General features: G+C 43.2%; 1 protein-coding gene across 1 annotated transcript in view; it reads left to right on the top strand.

Annotated features, from left to right (window-relative positions):
- LOC135976408 (uncharacterized) overlaps positions 1-23,451 on the top strand; it is a 106,361-nt gene that overhangs the window by 61,683 nt on the left and 21,227 nt on the right. The window contains exons 11-12 of the mRNA XM_065571845.1: positions 6,140-6,192; positions 10,926-10,957. Of these exons, the coding sequence (XP_065427917.1) occupies positions 6,140-6,192; positions 10,926-10,957 (85 nt within the window). The remainder of the gene's footprint in view (positions 1-6,139; positions 6,193-10,925; positions 10,958-23,451) is intronic.

Here is a 23,451-nt window from a genome sequence, read left to right on the forward strand (position 1 = left end):
AGAGACCACCCTATCCCCAGCCACTTGAAATGATCAAGGAGGGTTGAGCTCTGATCCTTTCATGTGGCTCAGCCCCCATGAGCCTCTGACTTCCCCCTATATTTCTCCATGTCTGTGAGCCCCTATGAGCATCTGACACCCCCCCAAACACACACACTGTTCCATGTACCTCTGTCCTCCCACAGTGTCTTCTCGCCCCTATGGTTTCCACTCCATGTCTCTGGCTCCCCCTCCTGGGAATCTGATGGCAGAGAGAAAGAGAATGCAGAGAATTCCAGCAGGTTGGTGGCACTGAAGCTAGCATGGGTTAGTGTGTGAGCAGGGCTGTGTCCTTCTTGTTAGCAGAGGCTGAGTCCCTGTCTCTGGAGATCCTGGCATGTTCTGTCTCTTATTCAATGGATGGGAGGCAGATGGACACTCCCAGAGACAGGAGGGGAAGCTATCAGGGCCCCTCTCAGAAGACTCTGAGGTAGAAGGGGGAGCCAAGACCTAGAGGCTCAGTGGTGGAGATGGAGTGGCCAAATACACATGCGGGGGTCATAGGGCACATGGGGAATGAGGGTGATGTCAAAAGCACAAAGGGGCATTATGGGGCAATAGAGGCACATGGGGTTCAAAACACCAGAGGTATGTGGGGCAGCAAAAGCATGAGATGTACATGGAATGCTACTGTTCAGCCACTAGGTAGCTCTGTATGTAAAATATCTTATTGAAATGACCCTCAGCCATACCTGGCAGAGCATTAAAGGATCTTATGATGAACACATCTAAGGTGTGTAAGCAATTTCTGTGACCCGTCCATATCTGAGACAGAGAAACATGACATAGTGTCTGGAGTAATCTAAGAAGAAAATTAGAAGGAAAACAGCAACAAAGGTTGCAAACAGAAGGAACAAAGCAACAAAGGTTGCAGGATCTCATCAATATGCCACTCTTCAATGCCCCAAAGACCTTCAGCTTTGACAAATCTTCACAATGGACAGACTGGAAGCAATATTTTGCTAGATTTCACATTGCTACTAAGCTGCACAAAGAAACGGAAGGTATGTAGGTATCTTCCATAATCTATGCTTTGGGGAAGAAGGCAGAGCATATCTTTAAATCTTTTGACATTGCTGATGATGGGTACAAAGATGACTATGAAAGGGCTCTAACTATGTTTGAGACATACTTTATACCTCAGAGAAATTTGGTTTTTTTTGAAAGAGCTTGTTTTCACCAGAGGATAAAGCTGAATACTTCATAAGAGTTCTGCATACATTGGCTGAAAACTGTGATTTTGGGAATGCAAAACATGAAAATATCAGAGACAGGCTGGTTATTTGGTTAACAAATAAAATTATTTCACAGAAGCTACAGTGATTTAACCCTAGCCAAAACTATACAAAAAGCAAAGCAGTCTGAGCTGGTGAGATAGCAAAAGGAAGAGCAAATTATCAAACTTGAAAAACAAGAAACTGTCATAGAAGCTGCTAACAGATGCAGCATGAGTGCCACAATTCATTACCATAAGACCCCTGAGGCAAGAAGAGAGAATTCCAAGCCTAAGAGGGACAAATTCCAGCCTACATGTACAAGGTGTGGAAAAAAAAACATATCCCAAGAGATGATGCATGTCAAGCCACAGGAACACGATGTAATACGTGCATGAAATATGGACATTTTGCAGCTGTTTGCCATACCAAAGCAATCAGGAAGTTGACTGATATTACAGACGATCAAGAGCCATTGTTTCTGGGATCTATCACTTGTGATGACACAGAACCTACCTGGATAAAGAAATGTTCGTGGCAAGACTATTGACTTTAAAAATTGATGCAGGAGCTGAAGTCATCATCATCTCAGAAGGGACTTACAATCCCCTTCAACTCCTCCTGAGAGCTGAAATCAACTTACACACATGTGACTAGCCCTGGAGGTATCTGAACTGCATGGGCCTGTTCACCACAGAAACAACTTACAAAGCCAAAACTTTGCATTCAGAATGCATGTGATCAAAGGATCAAAGATCAACAACCTTCTCAGCTGCAGCATGGCAGCCAGGATGGGCCTCATGAGAAAGGTAGAAGAACTTGATGGAGGACTTAGTGATATTGGACTTATGAAAGGAGATCCAGTACAAATCAGCCTAAGAGACAATCCTGAACTATACTGTGTACAAATACCCCTGCCAGAGAGACCTTGGAAGAGCCTATCTGCACATTTATGCAAATTCAGAGGTTCCCTGGTTCTTGTCACGTAGACAAAAAGCAGTAGACCAGAAGTCCGAAGTGCAGGCAATGTGATAGTTATTGGGGTTAGTTCCAAGCAAGCATATTCCGAAGCCCTTCACACCAGTCTGGCTTACCTCTATATGCCGGCAGCAGCAGAGTCTGTTCCCCAGTGTTCCCTTCCCAGCCGCAGAGCCTTGCCTGTGTCCCTGTTCCCCGTTACCTGTTCCCATTCCTGCCCTTAGCAAACATGATTCCAATTCCCCCTCACACTTCCTGTTTGACCCCAGTTTATATAGTAATATTCTCAGCTATATCTTAACCAATCATTTTACTGAAATTTAACTAACCAATGCTAACATATTGTAACATAATTCTATAACCAATTATATCCCACTACCCAAATTAACTTATAGATAGCAAAGCTAATTATACAGCAGGCAGAAACAATTAGAGAACCAGACAGTTTAATAATAGAAAAGTTGTGGCCATAAAGATAAAACAATACAGAAATGAGGGTTTCACAGCCACAACCACTGATAAGTGATTTCTTGCCAGACAGGGTGCTATCAAACTAAGTTTTCTTTAACCATATTAAGATCTGTTTCTTTATTTGGTGATGATGGGCACTATCAGGACAGGATGGTCTTCCTAACAGCCCAATACAACCTTATTTCAATGTGACTGGTTTGGAATGTGAGGATGTGACCTTACGCTTCCCAGTTTATGGCTGCCCCTGCTGCTTAGCCAAAGGCCTTAGCCTAAGAACAAGGCCTCAGATTATCCTAGTGAGAGAAAGTCCATACGCAGGCAGACTGTGATTTTGATTCTTTGTTTTTATACCCCTGTAACTAGATAAGTGATAAAAATACACCGACGTTCTTAAAGTATAGGCCTTTACAGGCAGGTCTGAATATCTATCTAAAAAAGCTGAGTGCTGTCGGTGGAGCAAAATATCGGGACGCGGGATAAACAGCTAAAAATCAGGACGGTCCCAATTTTATTGGGACGTCCGATCACCCTAAACAGGCATCATTATATGGTCACCGTGGACTATTTTTCTAGGTAGATATAAATAATGTACTTGAAAGACATAACATATTGCAGTGTAATTGAGAAACTGAAGTTCACATTTGCTCATTTCGGTATTCCAGAGCAATTAGTGATGGAGAATGGACCACAATTCACTGCAAAATAATTTGAGTCATTCCAAAAAGAGTATGTTTTTTGTCATATTCATAGAAGCTTGCATTACCCACAAGTGACTAGAGAGGCAGAGACAACTGTACAGACAGTTCAGAAAATCCTAAGGCAGGAAGATCCATTCCTTGTTCTTCTGAGTCACAGATCGACACTATTTGCAGCTACTGGGCATAATACAGCACAACTCCTGATGGCAAAACAACTCAGAACTACTGTTCCAACTTTGTAAAAAAAATCTATCTCCAAAGTGGCCAAACGTGAAGAGAGTAGACAATTCAGATAAAAAGGCAAAAGAGCTTACAAACACTTTTACAACAGATGTCCTACAGTTAGAGACCTGACGGGTCTAGAACCTACTGACCATGGGAAAAAAATGGATGGGAAAAAAAGGATGGATAACTCCAGTTCTCATAAAGAAAAAGAATTCAGAGCGCAGATCATATGTGATCAAGACCAACAGTGGAAAATTCAATGGAAGCCATCAACATCTACAGTTTGTTCCTTAGAAAGAACAATCAACAGACAAAAGTGTACAGATGACAGATGCAGAAGAAGAAGGCTCAAGGATTCCAAACTGACCACAGCCATCTATTGCAACTAATGGACAGCCAGATGGCCAAGTTATTATGTGTGTGGGTCATGGAATTAGAACACTTATATGATTCAGAGACACTTAACAGACTGCCCTGTGCTGAACTTCAATGATAAAGTGGTACTGTAAATACTGTAAATAGTATTTAAAGGGGGAGACATAATGGAATGCTAAACTGTACAATATCATTCAGCCTCTAGGTGGCACTGCGTGTAAAATACCTAATTTAAGGCAACCTCAGACATACCAGCCAGAGCATTGAAGGATCTTATAATGAAGAAACTTGGTGTGGATAATGAGCAAGCTCTGTGACCACTCCATATCTGGCACAGCTGAACATGACAGGACCAGAGATTCAGAGCAGGGATTGAGGGTGAGAGGAGTATGAGGGGCAATAGAGGTACACTGGTGGGTCTCAGAGGATAGAAGCACATGCAGGCATTGATGGGGGTCAGAGGCATGTGGAGGGTATTAGGGGTTTCTCAGGACCAGTCACCTTATAGGGGGCAGGGGGAGTTTGAGGACTCTGGGGTCCTCACCTCCTGATATGTGCCTCTTTGACAGAGTCCAGGGTCTTCCTGTAAGGTTGGAGCAGACAGCAGGTGTCTGGAGGAGTGAGGAGTTTGGGTGGAGTGGGGTGGGGCTGCTGAGGATATTTGGGGACCCAGGCTAAGCTGACCCCCATGGCTGGGGGGTAAAGTGGGGAGTTGGAGTTTAAGGGGGATTTTCTGGACAGGGAAATAGGACCCAGGCATTAGAACTGAGAGACCAGATATTGGGAGAGCCTGTGGGATGCAGACTGGGTCTATTGGAGTTTCTTGCCCAGATAAAGGGAAGCCAGATAGGAGCAAGAAGGCACTGTTGGGGTGCTTCCTGGGAAGGATGGGATTTACACTGAACACATGGAAACACCATCCTTCTCCTGGGCTTTGTCTGTATCTCCCTTTGAGCTCTACTGATTAAAAACACTCCACAATAGCGAGGTACTATTGTTATCATTAGAAAGGCAAGGACCCTTGCTGTGCTTTCCCACCTGAGCGTAGTTTGGCTTGGTGTAGGCAACTGGTGAACTGCACCCATAGGTGATGGGATATGTGCAGGGAATGAGTGAGTGTGAAGTATTGGGGGTTGGCGTGTGGACTGAATGGATGGGTGGAAAATTAATGTGTGCATGGACTAATCATGGATGCATGTTAAATCGGTGGGTGTGGAGTGTTGGGTCAGGTGTGCAGACAAGTGTTTATAATTACTCAATGTGTATGTGAGCAGACTGAGTGGTCAGGTCAGTTTTGTTTGAATCGGGGCAAGTTGTGATGTAAGCTGTGTCTGGGCCATATGTGAATAACTAGTAAGCAGGTGGGTGCAATGGAATGGAATGAAAGTGGATGTGGAATTAATGCTAGCTGAGAGGTAGGGAACAAATGCATGGAGTAGGCATGGGAAGGACAAAGAGGCCACGTATCTTGGAATCCATGCCTATGTAGGCAAATTTATGCAGATACATGTAAAATAGAATGTCCTTTTTTTGTTTGGTTGGTTACCAGGGTTGTCAGGTATGCAATCTTTCACCTTCAGGGTTGCTCTAAATTACACCAGAGACTGGACAAGCATAGATTTGGGTAGGGGAATCACAGAGTTGGCTTAAAGCCATCTTTGCAACCCCTTCCATCTCAGCTGCATTGAGGTCTCCTCAGCTGCAGAGAAATATCTGGGGCCTCAGTGTCCAAGAGCTTTTTTTTTTTTTTTCAGTTGAAAACATAAACAACAGGACAGGTCCTGTATCTTATTCTAAACATGAACAGTTTCTGACTCATGTGATATATAACAGCAAGACAGTGTTCTGAGGGGAAGGCCTTGAAGGTGAGAATGCCCTGTCACAGATCATGTTAGCATTTTACTTGCAGTAGGGGTTTGCAGGTTGAGGCCTTGTGGACAGGGTCAGGCCTGAATGCCCATTGAGAGCAGTTACCACCCCTCAGGAGGTACTTCACAGCATCCTGCACCAAAAGGTCCTAGGGGGCTTCAACCTTTGTACCAGCTACTCTGTAGCACCACTCCCTGACATCAGGTTGGAAATCACAAATGAGGGCAACATCAGGTCTCATCGATTTTAATAGATTTCTGTTTTCTATAGGGAGCAAAGTCCAAGATACATCAATGCCACAATCACCGAGGATCAGCTTCACTGTAAGAAATTGCTATATACTCTCCCCACCCCAGTTTTAAGATTTTTTTCTATATTTACACGAGCGCAAATAAGAAAGAGAATGAGGTGACAGGAAAGCTAGAAATTGCCAAAGGAAATCTATAATAGATACAGCAAAACAAAGAAATTATAACTCTTCAGTTATACATTCATTCCTATATTTCCAAAATAAAAGACCAAATTAATTATTTTTTTGTGTATTTTGTAAAATTTATTTGCAGTGCTCTCAATTTGAGACTACATAGATCACTATTAAAATGAACAAATGTAACTTTGTTAGATTAATTCTGATTTTCTTAGATTATTTTTTAATTTTATATCCTATTTAAAATATACTTTTCATGTTCCCTCTTTACCATGCAAACCAAATCTTCTGGAATACAGTTTTGCAACCCAGAGGCCTGTCAGTGTTCACTATTATGTTATTCTTCCATGGCCATGTTTTAACACTCTTATTCAGGAGGATATGGTGCACTGGCCTTCTTTTTACATGTATAGGGTCTCTGCACTTGTCTGACCAGTCTATGGGGGCACGTTATGCTGGGGTGGTGTTACCAGATTTGCCCGTTACTTTGCGGTATGCTCATTTATTAGGGTTACTCTTCTGGGGAGGGGTTCTGTAATTCTATTAATGTACTGCTTGTGTCACTTGTGTGTTCATATAGAGCTCTACTTCTCCTTTCTGCATGTCCCTTCCCAATGGAGCTATCCTGCAGGACCTAGGTTCCCCAGGGCTGGGTTCCTCCAGCCCCAGAATCAGAGGAACACACACACACACACACACAGAGCAAGTTTGAGTGGACCGGGTCAATCAGCACCTTCAAGCTGACCCCTTATATGTCCCTGGACTCAGTGGTCTGGGTCAAGCAGCACTTTCAAGCTGCCATCCTTATATGCCACAGGTACCACACCGGAACAGAGTAAGCCTGAGCAGGCTGTGTCGAACAGTGCTTCCAGGCTGCCACCCTTATATGCCCCTGTACTCAGCGGACTGGGTCAAGGAGCACTTTCAAGCTGCCACCCTCATATGTCACAGGTTCAGCACGTCCCTATCCCCACTTTCACATCACACTTATTCTGGTAGTAACCCACTTGATGAGCAAACCCCACAGTATTTTGGGTGCTACAGGAATCTTTAGCTTAGGTAAAAGAAGTGTTGCTGCAGAGTAAATGGGGAAGCTAAAAACACAAAAGAGTAAAGTTCAGAGAGAAAGAGAGAGAGAGAGAGAGAGACAACCAGCTTAACCATAAAAGTTATTTATTGAATAATAGTGATAACCACACAAGGAGAGCATAAACAAACATAACATTTACATTATTAAAGGTTAACAAAGTCAGATATAGAAAACTATACCTGCCTGAGGTAGAAAAGAAAACAGAGAGAGAGAGAGAGAGAGAGAACTGGGATCTCACCAATCCATGAAACTTGAACTGGTCGGGTTTCCCAGGTGATGGTGGTAGCTCAGGGTCCTGAGTGCTAGAGACAGGCAGAGCCCCCAGCACGATCAGTCAGGAGAAGATGAAATCCCAGTGGAACTGATGCAGAGTTTCGATCCATGCATCAGAACACTTACTGGAGTGTGGAGTAGGGGTTTTTGTAGGGAAAATACAATGGTTCAAGGGAGATCACTAGATTTGTTTATGGGTAAACTGATGACTCAAGGGTTTTCTTTAGACTAGACAATAGGAGCTGATCACTCTTGGCTATGGGTGGTGTTTCTTTCAGGGAGCTCACAATGCAATTAAGCTGCTTCAGTATTTTGGATATCAAGGATTCATTACTAGAATTGGTCTGATAACTGCTGAGCTGGGTGTGTGCAGGCGTAGGTTCATTAACATCTGAAGCAGAGATCCCCCAGGATGAAGTGCTTCCCTACTTTTCTGGTCCCAGAGTTCAGTGCGGTTCTTGCCTTGCAATCTCTGTTCTCCTTTCTGTATGCTAATGGAGATGCCTCCCTGTCCCATGTTTGATGCAGATGAGGCATGGGGAGTTGCCTTAATCCTATCACCCTTGTCAGGAGTGGTCTAGGTCTGTCTCCCACTGCCCTTCACTGCTCTCTGCAAGTCTTTTCTCTGATCTGTTTTGGTTCAAGCAGAGGCTGGGGGAGGGGCGTGTCCTTCATAAGTCAGACAGGCTGGATGCTGTGCCCTGGTACCCCAAGAATACAGAACTGACTGGTATCAGTGGAACTAGGTATGTAGAAGACCCAGAGCTGGGGATCTCCTGAAGAGGTTAACTAGACCCCCAGATAAGAAGGAGCAATGCTGCCCTGTGGCCCTGTCCACCCAACCCTGTATAATTCTTGTGACCCTACAATTTCCCTGTGTCCCCATTGAAGATTTTCTTCTTCTATTTATTTCTCTGTCCCTCCTCCACACCCCGTTTTCTTTCCCATGTTTTTCTCTCCCATTTCTTCCCTTTCGCTCTCTCTTTATTTGGTCCTTGCACTCCTGAGCTATGCCCATCCTCCATCCTTCCAGTTTTCTTTCCTCTGCCTCCTTCTTTCTTCTCCACTTACCACTGGCCTCTTGCTGCTACGCCCATTCTTTCTCCTCACTTTTCCTTCCCCATTAAATCTTTTCTCATCATGTGTACCACCTTCTCCTTTACTGGGGTAACAGTGAGTGTAGTGAGAGAATCCACTGGGATAGTATGGCTTCTCTGAGCCATAGTAATAGACACAGTACCAGTTTTATGGGGTTAAGGAACCTATGTGTGGGGATCAGAGATAGAACAATATGTTTAAAGGTCAATGGAAAGAAGCTATAATGAAGGGAGAAAGTGAGAAGAAGGGAGATAAAGGGATGAGTGAAAGCAAGGAAATCCAGCAGTCAGGAAGGGATGGTGTTGATGGGCAGTCAGATGAATTACAGGCTGAAATAACTCAGCTGGAGACTGGTGTAAAGAAAGGAAGGATACTGAATAGAGTACAAATGATGGGACTGACATTGTGGAAGCTTCCACTGCAGAGTGTAAAGATTTTCTTTAAAGAAACTGGTGGGACTTTGACCAGAACATGAGAGAGGTGCATAATTCAATCACAAGGAGGAGGTAGAAACCACAAGAAGATGGTAGAACTGATGGAAATGTGGCCCCCAGATATTCCACAAAAGAGCTCAAGGGGCTGGAGCAAAGAAAGTGGGTGTGAGGAGTGAGCCAGAGCTGAGAAATGAGGGCATGAATAGAACTGTGAGAGAGGGAAGTAAAGGAGTACAGTGCAGAGGAGAGGGGGGCTAAAGGTAGAGAGCCCATTCAACTGCTAGGGAGACCTTAACTCTTATTTTCCATAAGAAAATGAAAAAAATAAGAACAGCCATACTGGGTCAGACCAATGATCCACCTAGCCCAGTATCCTATCTTCCAACAGTGCCAATGCCAGGTATTTCAGAGGGACATAACAGAAAAGGACAATTATCAAGTGATCCATCTCATGTTGTCTAGTCCCAGCTTCTGGCAATCAGAGGTGAGGGACTCCCAGAGCATAGGGTTGCATCCCTAACCATCCTGGCTAATAGCCATTGATGGACCAGAGCTAGGGTGATCATACATCCTGTTTTGGCCAGGATAGTCCCCCTTTTTTAAGCGCTATCCTGGACGTCCTGACTTTTTTGGCAAAAATGGGCACTTGTCCCATTTGCTCTTGCCAGTTGCAAGTTGCTCTGATCAGTTGGCAAGAGCAATTGGAACATATGCCCAGTTTTGCCAAAAAAGTGGGTTGTGCCCCCTGAGGGGAGCACGGAGGTATGTTTGGGAGGCCAGTGGCAACACAAGGCACTGGGCGGTGGTGCTTGTGCAGTCAGCCCAGGGTGGTGTGGGGCTCAAGCGGTCAGCCCCAGTTCCGGGTGGTGTGGGGCTTGGGCAAGCAGCAACACCAGGTGTCTTGGGACAGCCCCATGGGGGGCGGGGGAGAGTCTCAAGCGAACAGTCATGCCAGGAGGCTCAGGCCAGCCCCACGCCGTATCATGATTTAACTTTGGTAAATATGGTCACCCTAACCAGATCATGATATAAATGTTACTTTAATCACTATCAATAAATGTGGAGATTTCTGACTTTGTTTCTTTAGGTTGTTTTTTGAAGGACACTTTTTTAAAAAAAGAGAAAATGTAGTTTTAAGATTTGGTTTACAAAATTCTGTCTTCATAATGTCAGATCCTCACAAATAGCTGAGTAGATTTTTCTCAAGCTTTCCAGAAACATTCCCCTATAAGGGATGAAATAAGCATGATAAATTGCAGCCCAGGTGTTATTTCACTAAGTGATTAAGGGAGTTTAGCATGAAAGTGACACTGAGTCATATCCAATATCACTAGATTAATGCATCTTTATAGCTGAGAATTTAAGTGCTCAGAACTCAGGAAACGCAAATGTGTGGTTCCTTCGAGACCTGCTTTATAATACAGAGTACAGAATGAGATGATTTTTAAATGTTACATGAATGCAACGATGTCTTAAAATGAGAGCTAGAAAAGAACTGTGGCTCATTCTGTCCCATAACTGTATCCAAGGGCATTGGAGGGGACTTTAATGAGCAGCTCTGCTCTGTGATGCTGACTTTGTGTAGACAGAGCTTTGGACCTCTCCAGTGTGACTTTATGTCCTATTGTGTTGGGAGCCAGAATTGGAATACTTCCTTGTTTGAGAACTGACACAAGTTCTCTGGCATTTCACTGGAAACTTATAAGAATGCACTAAATGTAATTCTTTCCCCAGATGCCTCGATTGTTGGACATGGAAGTGATACAGTAAGTGAGACTATCAAAGTTATTTATATAAATCTTTCTATAGCACGTCACCAGAAAATTGCAGATCTGAATCCAAATTGGAGTCAGGATTTTGGCTTTTAAATTTGACCAGAAACTTAAACTTTTAAATATTTAAAGCACTTTTAGCTACTATTATTTGTGTGTGTGTGTGGGGGGGGGGGGGGATGTTAATCCCAACAGCAAATACGAACCTTGAACAATCTTAATCCTTCTCCCTAGCAAAAATAATTGTGACTCATTTTTCTGTTCTGTCTGACATATCCTGAAGTTTGAATTTTAAACAAGGCCAAATAAATGCCAATTAGATAGAATCTGGAATATTTGCTTTCGCTGGATGAACAAAGTCTCCCTCTTTTTTCTTTTCCTCTACTGTGTTGTTTTGTTGTTTTTTAGTTTTGTTTGTTTTTTCTTTTTTTGTTTTCTGGGATTCTGTTTGTCCCTTCTACGTTATTTATTATAGCTCTCTCTGAAGAGCAGGAAATTCATGGGGGTGCTATAATTAACGTTCACTTATTCCATAGTTATGGGACTATGTGTTTTAAATGTACATTTCCAGGCTTTCTAAGATGTAATTGTTTCTTTAGAAGTATATGTATGTATATGTTTGGGTTTAGTGCAATACGTTTTAATCTAAATTCAAGCTATCTTAATGAAGTTTTTTATGCGTAGGAATTTCCCAGATTTTTACAAATTAAATGAGGTGCTCTGAAAGTTAAAATCTATCTGGCATGAAATTCTTTACAGGCTGGCTGCATGAAGTTGTTCTGGGACCCAAGTTTCTAAAGTTTAAGGGCTAGAGTCTCTTGTAACCAGGTTTCACTGAGTACTGCAGCACTGTCAGGAAGCCAGTTACAGTTCCTTAATTCTCTTCCCAAGCGCAGGCCAGGTTAGAGCAGCCATGGGTCTGCTCTAATTTGCGTCAGCCAGCTATGGGTTCTAAGGGTATGACTCTACTACTCACACTACTTCAAGCCCCTGTCAAAGTTAGAATCAGGACTCACAATTTTGTCATGACCACTCTGTTTATTAGCACAGCGCTCTGCTAATACATTCAGATAATGTGAGCCCCATACAAGACCCAAACAATCTTATTTATACAGGTAAAAGGGCACGAACTAAACAAAGGGACAAAGAGAGTAAAATAGTAAAAAATACCTGAGGCACAATATGCATATCCTGCTTCCCTACTAACTCTTATCGATCTAAGGCTAATGCTTCACCAATCGCCCTTAAGTACAGCACTTATTCTACCTTAATGTCTGCCTTCCTGGCACCTGGATTGTGACATTTCTCACTTCTACTTAAAGGCACATACAGCATGCTTTACTTCATTCTATTTCTTTAATATAATTCATTTCACTTTCACAATCCCTCCTTTTGGTCAAGCTTACGCAAAGACCAATAATTACTGGGTTCCACATATTAGCCGTTCTTTATCTCTTTGTTCATCAGTGATATTTAACATCATTATATTACACTCTGTTTTGGGGCAGTCACCTGGGTGGCATACCTTACACAATTCTGGAAAGCAGGAGATTAACTGAAAACATACAAAAAATCATTAGGATTCCAAACAGGATAGTCAGGGCTTCCTGAAACAACCAGTTTCCTATGCCAGAGAAACTGAACAGGTTACTTAGCCACTTCCATAAAGAACTCGGCTATTCATGGGGAAGATATGCGATTTGTTCTAAGTGACTAGCACGATCTATTACCTCATTGGTGTCGTCAGGTATAAACACACAACATTCTTTTCCAATGAGAGCACAGGTCCCTCCTTTGGCCGCCAGCACTATGTCCAATGCCTGACGGTTTTGGAGGGCCATCTGTCGGATCGCCCCTGTTTCTTTGGCTAGGGTTTTTATACTCTCTCCGGTTTTATTTGCCATTATTTCAACTACTGCTCAGGAGCCTTTTTGCATGGTGTATTACTCCCCCAAGTGGGATAAGGGAACTGCCAATGGCCTCTTCCCAGGTCAAGGGGGTTATGTTATTTACATACCATTGGGCATCTGGTAAGTCCCTTCTTCTTCGCCTGAAATTACGGAAGCATTCTCGTGGGAAGGACCCTAGCACTAAGAATTGTGGGAAGAGGCGGGCGGGATAACAGATACCTGACCAGTTAGCTGGTAATGCAGTATAATCTTTGGTCCCACAAACCCAATGATGGCCTATTAAGGCCGGGAAGGGTCGGTTGCACCCATTTGTCACATAGGTGCCTGCAAAGGAGGAGTAATATCCTCCAAAGGGCACAGGGTAATTCTCCTTACGAGGAGTGGAGTTATTTGCATATTTTTTCACTAAGATTATTGTAGGGGAAACATGAGATTGATTTTTCTGTTTGATCCCAAGTTGAGAAAAAAATCATATCCCTATACCCGCCCCGCCACTCTTTAGTTTTGTTCGAATAATCCCATACACCATTGACCACAATATGCTGAAGGCAACGGCTTTTTCCCAGATCCAGCCCTGTCCCATTACACATCCAACACCAATGACCTTTTCCCTCCACCACACTTATCCATTTAGATACATTTATTCCCACTGCATCCCAAGTGTCATTATTGTTCCATGTTTTGTCAGACGGGTGGGGTCCTCCAGTGAGGTCTGGGGAATTGAGTGGGATTGCCAAGACAGGAACACCAGCTTGAGAGTGGGCTGGGATGTGGCTACAGACCCAGCAATTAGAAATATGAAGGGTCTGAGCTATCCACACTTGCTGCTGGATAAAAAAAATGTCATTATGGACTCCCCAGACCTTAAGACATCAGCAGCCGAGGAAAAGGCACCACCAGAGGCACATGTTGGAGGCAAGGCCCTTCTGGTTCTGACAACCTCAACTGAGGGAACCGCACTCACAGTTTTACATCCACCAGGCAGCAGGCACTAGGCTCACTACTGCTTCTTTTTGGGCCTTGCTTTAGGTCGTCGTCTGCTTCTGGCAAGCCTTACAAGAGCGTAGATGGTAAGGTATTGCAGGCTGTTCCTCTACGTCTTCTTCCAGAGTCAAAATTGACTCTGCATGGTCCTGAGGTGGTGATTGGTTTGCTGGGGGTGGTGCCTTCTTACACTGCGAAGCATGTATCTACGCGGTGATGCCAGCCGTCTGGATAGTAAGCAGTACCTGATGATTCTTTGATGTCCTTTAAGTCTCTTTGCTTCTTTTTTCTTGACTCTGACTATAACAATGGCCTCACACCTTATCTTTTCCTGATGCATACATTCCTTATTCACACAGATTGAGAATACAAACAGTAGTATTTTATATCGAGCAAAAAGGCATTTCAAATTAAACCTTGCTAAGTTTTACAATCAATAACCAAGACAATTTACATTGAGACCCAGGCCTTTAATGTTCCTCTAATCTACTTAACATAGACACAATAGAGAATCCTGTTTCTTACTTACTGAACCTTAAAACAAAGAAATGTATATTTAACTAGAGTGCCTAATTTGTAATACATATAGGAAACCATAATCAGTCATAAGGATTGTTCTGGTCTGTCATTCCTTTCTGCTATTCAAAAAGGGTGGCTGACAGGATGAAATCAAATCATACATTAATTCTTATGGGACATTATAAAATCCTGCTCCTACATATCCCCCTGTTAACACTAAGATTATTAATCGCCAGTGTCACTTCTTATTTAGTCCACGTAATAGAAAATACTGGGAGGTGATTTGGGCCTGTGGCTCTAGCTTTGCATACATTTGTTTTATCCAACAGCACATTGCAAACATTTCAATTAAACCCACATACAATTTAAAACCAAAAACAATTAGGGTTAGTAACGTTAGTATGCCAGTAGTTGTGGGAAACTGTTAGGTAAAAAGCAAGTCCTTACTCACCTCTCCAGCACCCGAGTTCGTGCGGAGTTGGTATGGGGCTCACAATCTGTCAGAGACCAGACACCAATTCGTTGATCAACGGGCTCACACTATCCTTAGCTTGAAAAGCTTCAGAGTAAGTGTGGCAAGTTTATTAGGGGTGAGCATCAATATTTATACACAGAAGTAAACAAAGTGATTAACAGATCATAATGGTCATGTATAATCAATCAAGATTCTACAGGATAAAACAGGTTAAAATGTAAATTCAAAAAGAGAAAAGGGGAGATGGCTACTTAAGGGGAGGGAGGTGTCATGAGTAGTTCGCAGGTCAGAGCTTTGATTAAAAGTTCAGACAGAGATATCAAGTCTGGGTTAAGTTTAAGCTTATCAAAAGTTCAGACTCAACAAAATCATTCAGAAAATATGTTATACCAATGGTAAGCTGTTACGTCTTTCTGCAGTGGCAATTCTTAACATGTTGCCATTTGCATGTGTAATATGAATGGTTCGGTTTCCCACATTGCCTTTTTGTTTGTTTTAGGAACTATGTTACCTTTTTACCTTTTGTAAACACAGTACTTACATTACATTTACATTTGTCTATTGGAAGGTTGCTAACACTTCCATTCTTTTAAAACACTTTTTCCCAAGAATTAACACATACACATAGCCCATTATACAGTACTTTGGTCTCATTATTCATTTTATCCCACATTCAGGATCCTAGTGAGATGTCTTTACTACAGGGCTTTGGAGCAACAGGCATGGATAAGCGTACTCACTTTTATTTGTTTCTGTATTAGGTTGTCCTGTAGCTGGTATCAGCTTTTTCAGAAAGACAAAAATAACATTTTTCTACCCCTTTTGGGGTGGCATTTCTTATTGCTTAAAATATTCCTTTCTTTTACAAATACCCTTGCTGATTGCAGGCAAAACAAGAGGAATTACCTCCATATTTTCCTGTGTTTTTGTTTTATAGGCAGGCAAGCTTTTAATGGCTTCTATTTTTAAGGGTTATGGGGAAATTATCCCACTGTTCAGTCATTAAATCGATGAGGTGGTGTACCTCAGTTTTTTCTTTACAGCAGACCAAGTTTACAATGTCTTTCCTGCTGTGTTAAGCTTTAAGTTTGTTCACAGGTAACAGCTGAAAAGCATCATTACCATAAAGGATTTTTCCAAAAATCATACACACTATACATTGTTACAGGGGTACTTATTAACATGAAATTGATTTTAATTAAAGGTATTTTGTTATACTGTGCCGTTTATTTAGACAATTTGTTTGCTGACCAGGTATGTTCTTTATCTTCAACTTCTTTGTGCTGGCTGTTCTCTCACTTCCTTTATCAGTTAGGTAATTTGCATCAACACAGGCTTGGCTTTTGAATTTAAAGCCATCAGCAGAGCTCAGAGACTCTGTCTTAAAAGGAACACAATTAACTTTTACCAGAGTTTTGATTACTTTTAACTTTGGTTCCAAAACACACAGAGATCTGAAAAAGAAAACACAATCTGTTGTGGCTCCTTTGGAGACCTAATAGCATTTTAATTAAGTAGCATGTTTTGTTTGCATTTCTTTCCCCTCCCCCTATAATATACACTGCACATGTCTGCACATTCCTTCTATACTTCAACTTTTAAAACATTAGCCATATTAATTTTTACATAAGGTGTAACTGTTTCTTTTGTTCTTACAGAGCTTTATGTACCCTTATCAAAGTGACAGTCTGATTACACAGAGCCATTTTAAGGCTCAGTGTTTTTAACATTGCTTCTTTTTGTTTTGTGCACCTCACCCCGCTGTTGCTTCAGAAGGGCACTGTCTTTATTCTTTTACTACAGCTTGCATCTGCTATTTTGTTACAAAAACAAACAAACAAACAAAAAGAATCCAGAATTTCTCCCTATTCTTCTGATGTTGACTGCCCTGCTGCAGTCATGACTTGGTCTTTATTTGAAAACATTTAAATTTTGTAAAGAATCAAGTTACCCCTTAAGGGTTAACTACCAAATCCCAAAGCCAACCAACACTGATTACCAGTGCTGGCAAAAAGGTCTGTCAGTTTTGCAACTTTGAATTAGAGTCAAATAGATTTTAGTGGCATTATAAACAAAACAAAACCAATTTATCTTAAACCTACAAAACAGGAGTTTTACAGACCTCACATATTTCCACAGACAGACAGATACATACACATTTTCTTTTCCTTAACATCCCTTTTACACTGCTCTGTTTTTACATAGCTGTACATAGATTACATTACCTTTATACATTTGGGGCAGTAAGTTCCAGTAGAAAACCCCCTATGTTCTTTTAGCAAATTTGACTAAATTGTTTATAGTCAAATTATTTTAATTAGATAGTCTCTTTACCTGGATTATTTACAGACATTCTTTTGGAAAAGGGCCCATTTTCCCTTTAGAATGGCTGCAAAGAAACCAATAATTCTTTTAGCAAGGTTCTTAACATTTTTACAAGTGTAAGGGGAATGTTGCCCCTTACTAACATTCAGTGGGGTGTGTTGGTTGGCTAGCTCCCAGCACTAAAAAGGGAGGGGTCGATGGGAAATCAGGACCCTGAGACTGACAGTCCCCAGGAACAACGGCGAGAGGCCAATGCTCCAGGTCAGCCTGATTGACAGGGTGGGCAGGCTAATCAGCATGACAGGAGGCCAGGGTGGGTCCCGTCCTCCGAGTGAGTTGGAATTGCCTGGGTCAGACTGAGTGGGGCCGAGCTAAGGAGAAAGCAGGGGCCCAAGCTGAGCTGCAGAGCAGAACCGTGCCAGATCCAGAGGAGCCAGAGACGCAGCCCAGGGAGAGCAGATCCTGTGCTGGAAGCAGAGCTGCAGCCACAGAGCCAGGTGTTGTGAGCAACTGGGGCCAGCCAAGGGGGGACCTTGGGCAAAGGGCCCAGCACAGAAAGACACCCCTAGCCAAGGGCCCTTGCAGGCCAGACCGGGAGGGGGACCATAACCTGATGTGGGGCTGACGCTGGGAAGAAGGGTCCCACCACTCAAAGCCCAGAGGTGTGTGGCCACCACCATTGCAAGTGTCCAACCCACAGCATATCTGCAGCACAGCCAGGGCCTGAGAAGGAAATCTGGGACCTACAAGGAACAGTCTGTGAAGTGCCCTGATGTCCAGAGACACTGTGATGTTCCCTGCCACAGAGCGGGGTGATGTGTTTTCCTTTAACCTTTCCCATTTTTCCTTGTTCTTTTCTTTAGATTAATTGTTAATTAAACAACTTGTATTTGCTTTAAATTGTATGGAATAATCAGTGGGTCAGGGAGGTGCCCAGTGCAGAGAGGGTACCCTGGAGTGGGGACACCCTAGCCTCTGTCCTAGGTGACCACAGCAAGGTTGGGGGTTGAGCCCCCCAGGAATCCTGGGTCCAGCCTTGTTGGGGTTACGAGGACTCTACCAGACAGGAGAGTGGAAGGGGAGCCCTCAAGGGCAGGGAGGCCTCTGGGTAAAGGGAGTGGGAGCGAGGACTCAGATCCTTTCGCTAGCCCACTTCACCGGGGTAGTGCAGAAGCCAGGAAAGTTCCTCACAATAGTGGGACCATTCCCCTGCTTACATAATTGGCTCACGAACAGGATCCTATCCCCAGGGTTCACCCCATTGGTTTACTGGTTGAATTCTAGTTGCACGGTCCAGGCCTGGTTGAGCATCCTACCATGGCAGGAATTGAAGAACTACAGTCCCAGTTTGCTGAACTTCAGTGCAGATTATCAGACCAAGCTGAGGCTAGAACAGAACAGAGAGAAGCCTTATCACTGGCTAAGGCAGTGATAGACCAAGAGGCAGCAGAAGCTAAGACACCCCCTACTATTTATGTCCCACGGGAGCAGAAGGTCACAGAGTTTGGTGGCTTCCCGACAAGACCAGGAGATATTACGGTAGAGGAGTGGGTCAAGTCTGTGAAGGCAGCTCTGCATGTGCTAAGAGTACCTGAAGAAGATCATGTAGACTTCATAGAGGAACACCTCAAGGGCCAGGCCAAGGCCACAGTAAAGTTCATGGCAGTGGCGGACAAAAACCATGTGGAAAAGGTATTTGAACTCCTCCTAGAAGTGTATGGGGACAAGGTACCTATTGGAACCCGACTAAAGGAGTTCTTTGAGAGAAAGCAGGAGCCGGTGAAACTATCCGGGCATATGCATATGACCTCCAGGAGAAAATGAGCAGAGTGGAGCAGCGAGACCCTCAGTGAGTTCCAGACCCAGATACGGTTCTGAAAGAGCAGTTAGTGCTGGTTCTCCAGGATGATTCCCTCCACTGTGAAATGAAAAGGAGGTTTAAGGAAGAGCCCAGTAAGAAATTCCATGAACTCATGCAGGCTGCTCTTATGTGGTCAGAAGAAGAGGAAATTCCTGTGGCAGAGACAGCCAAGACTAACCCCCGTACATGAAGTAGTGGCCTTGTGAATGCAGCTGCTGGGGAAAAAGTCCTGCCCGAAACACAGCTAACATTGGAAAGCTTAAGTGAAGCTGTCCAAAAACTGGCGGTCCAGCAGGGGTAGATGCTGAAAGTGATGACTGAGGTGATGAAAGGAAAACCCCCCACTAATATGCCAAGATATCCAAGGGCCCCAGGATCCCAAAGATCTCCACTGAAGGACGAGCTGGGAAGATTCATTTGTTATACTTGCGAAAGGCCAGGACATACTATCCGAGATTGTACACTGAGAAGGAGACTGGAGTCCGAGGCGCCTGAAATTCAAGAGGCACTGGGATCAAGCAGCCAACCATCAGAAGGCCAAGTGGGGACTGAAGGAATTCTACAGCTGTCCCTAGGAAAGGGGCAGCGTGTCAGCAGCGAGGAAAAGGACCCTGATGATGTTAGTGTATTCAACAACTTCTGTGGCCAAGCTTTCGGGGACTGCTAGACAGTGGATATAACCATAGCAGGGATGAGAACCCGCTGTTTGATAGACACTGGCTCAGAAGTCACCACTATTTCTGAATCATATTTCCAAAACGACTTAAAAGAGAGAGATCTGACCATGCATAATACCCGATTTGTACAGGTAACGGCAGCTAATGGACTTGCCATCCCTGTGGTGGGGTGTCTTGAAACTGATGTAGGGTATATGGGTCGAACAATCCCTGGGAAATGCATCTTTAGGACACAGCTTCAGGAAAGACTTTAATGGAGAACAGAGTACCGGGAATTCTCGGGATGAATATTATAAGAGACCTGAAAGAATTACTGTTGGTAGGAGAAGGAACCCAGGAGATGAACCGTCACGGGCAGCCTAGGAAGGACGCTACACTGAAGCGGGTACTAGCCCAAGTGGAGAGACATGGACATTTCCCGGGTACAATGGGACAAATTGGCTATGTTAAGGTGGCAGAGAGACAGAATGTGATTATACCTCCCTGGAGTGAGAAGATTATTGATGGGCGCTGCCGGGTGCCAAGCGACTTTGACGGATACAGAGTGCTTGTTGAGCCAACACCTGGGGCCAGTCTCCCTAATGGGCTCCTGGTTGCAAATGTACTTGCTAATGCCAGCAAAGGAAAAGTGCCAGTCAGGCTGTTAAACTCAAGGCCATAAAGTTGTGCCCCCGAACCAGGGTGGCAGAGGTACACTGTCCTGAGGAGTGGTGTCCCTAGTGGGGGTGGCCTTGGAAGAAAATGGGGATGAGCTGCGGGTGACAGAAGTAAAAGAAGGCACACAGGTTATCACATCGCAAGCGGCACCTGATGGAGAGCTACCCATTCCAGTCCAAGTGGACCTTGTGAAAGTGAAATGAATTATATTAAAGAAATAGAATGAATTAAAGAATGCTGTATGTACCTTTAAGTAGAAATGAGAAATGCTGCAAGCCAGGGGGGCAGGAAAGCAGACATTAACTGCTTAACTTGCCACTTAAGGGCAATTGGTGAAGCATTAGTCTTAGATTGATAAGAGTTAACAAGGAAGCAGGTTATGCATATTGTGCTCCATGCATATTTTACAATTTTGCTCTCTCTGTCACTTTGTTTAGTTTACACCATTTTATCTGTATAAATAAGACTGTTTGAATCTTGCATGGAGGCTCACATTATCTGAATGTATTAGCAGAGCACTGTGCTAATAAAACAGAGTGGTCTGACAAACTATGAGTCCTGAGTCTAACTTTGACAATTTGGAGGTTCCACCGAGATGGCAACCGTCTTCACTGGGGCTGTGTGATTCCAGACCGTTTTTGTAGGATGACTGTGGTAGCCGGCACCTGGGCATTTGGCCCGAGCGGTCCTCCTCCTGAACTGAAGGGTGCACGACCACAGTGAGGTCTACGCCATCGAACCTGTTGGTTCCCACTCTGTTCTGGTAGGGATCCCGGGATCTGACATCAGGAATCTGGTCAGGTAATTATTTCTGTGTTTTGTCCGGACTGAGGACTGTCCTGTCTCTGTGTCTATCCGTCCTCCTGTGGAGTGTTTGAGTCTGGGTGCCATCTCCGTCCGGGGATCGGCCGACCAAGGGGTTCCTGTCCCCGCGGTCTGAGTGAGTGAAATCTGCACAATCGCAGCCGCACCGCACCTTGGGTAAAACCCTTGGTGTGAAAGCAAGGGCGATTGAGTCAGTAGCCTGTGGGCTCCTTTTGTGTGTTGCACCGGGCATCGCTCTGACGAACCCGAATTTCCTTCTTGTGTGATTGGTGTGTGTAAAGTCCTCCTGTATTGGTAACAAGACGTCTAAGTCGGGACAGTTCCCTAAAGGAATGCCGGCTCAGTTTTAGGAAGGGTCCGGACTCCTGTAAATTTCTGGAAAAATGGTCTAGGCTAACTCAGGGAGATCCCAAAACTCAGTGGCCACTGTTAAAACCTTGGAACAAGGACCGAGTGGACATCTTAAAAAAAAACAAACTCGGCCAGCCTAAAACTAAATTGGCTAAAGGAGAGGTTAATTGTTTCATGCAGTGGTGGGGAGAGGCAAATCGTAGGTGGACAAAATCAAAACTCACCTCTCTCAAATATTCAAATAATAAATTAAAAGCTTTATTAAAAGCCTCCTCTCCCACCACCAGTCTGAGCGCTCCCCTTCACCCGGTTCTCTGACAAAAAAAAAAACAATGACCCCGGATCGATCCCAACTCCCTTCATACTCCCCTCTCATTGTAAAAAGGATAAAATGCCCCTAGTTCTGTTCCCCTTCGTTGTCTGCCTCAGAAACTGATTCTTTAATGTTCCATTACCAATTCAGCAAGGAGGGTGGGCTCTTCAACTAGCCCCGACCCTTCTGGTCCCTTTCCTTAAGCATTTCTTTCAAAATTGTGAAATGACCACAATATCACTCACAAAAATGGTTCATTGGAAAAAGCAGGATTGGGCCCAGACAAGCAGGCAAGCAACAGATAAAGAAACTAAAAAAAAACAAAACAAAAAAAAAACCAGGTTGGAAGCCCTAAGGGCATAGTGTCAGGAGTAAGTGCAAGTATGAACCCCTGGAACAATACTTAAAAGGGTGAAATCTGAGTTGATAAAGGTGTCATTTTGGGAAATAAACAAGTGATTTAAGGAAAGAGTGAAAAGTTAACTCTACAGAGGCTGGAGAGAATTAAACAGTTAAACTTTGTGAAAATGTTAAAAAGGATCTTGTTAAAAGAATTCTTGGTTTCTTTGCAGCCATTCTAAAGGAAAAATGGGCCCTTTTCCAGAGGAATGTCTGTAAATAATCCAAGTAAAGAGACTATCTAATTAAAATCATTTGACTATGGACAATTGAGTCAAATTTGCTAAAAGAACATAGGGGGGGTTCTCTTGGAACTTAACTGCCCCAAATTTATAAAGGTAATGTAATCTATGTACAGCTATGTAAAAACAAAGCAGTGTAAGAGGGATGTTAAGGGAGAGAAAATGTGTATGTATCTGTCTGTCTGTGGGAATATGTGAGGTTTGTAAAACTCCTGTTTTGTAAGTTTAAGATAAATTTGTTTTGCTTTGTTTATAATGCCACTAAAAATCCATTTGACTCTTTAATTCAAAGTTGCAAAACTGACAGACCTTTTTGCCAGACACAGGTAATCAGTGTTGGTTGACTTAGAGATTTGGTATTTAACCCTTAAGGGGTAACTTGATTCTTTACAAAATTTAAATGTTTTCAAATAAAGACCAAGTCATGACTGCAGCAGGACAGTCAAAATCAGAAAAATAGGGAGAGATTCTGGATTCTGTTTGTTTGTTTGTTTTTGTAACAAAATAGCAAATGAAAGCTGTAGGAAAAGAATAAAGACAGTGGCCCTCTGAAGCAACAGCAGGGGTGAGGTGCACAAAACAAAAAGAAGAAATGTTAGAAACACTGAGCCTTAAAATGGCTCTGTGTAATCAGACTGTCTCTTTGATAAGGGTACATAAAACTCTGTAAGAACAAAAGAAACAGTTACACTTATGTAAAAATTAATATGGCTAATGTTTTAAAAGTTAAAGTATAGAAGGAATGTGCAGACGTGTGCAGTGTATATTATAGAGGGGGTAAAAGAAATGCAAACAAAACATGCTACTTAATTAAAATCCTATTAGGGCTCCAAAGGAGCCACAATAGACTGTGTTTTCTTTTTCAGATCTGTATGTGTTTTGGAAGCAAGAGTTAAAAGTAATCAAAACTCTGGTAAAAGTTAATTGTGTTCCTTTTAAGACAGAGTCTC

The sequence above is a fragment of the Chrysemys picta genome, chromosome 17 (genome assembly GCF_011386835.1).
Source record: "Chrysemys picta bellii isolate R12L10 chromosome 17, ASM1138683v2, whole genome shotgun sequence".
Classification (NCBI taxonomy): domain Eukaryota; kingdom Metazoa; phylum Chordata; order Testudines; family Emydidae; genus Chrysemys; species Chrysemys picta.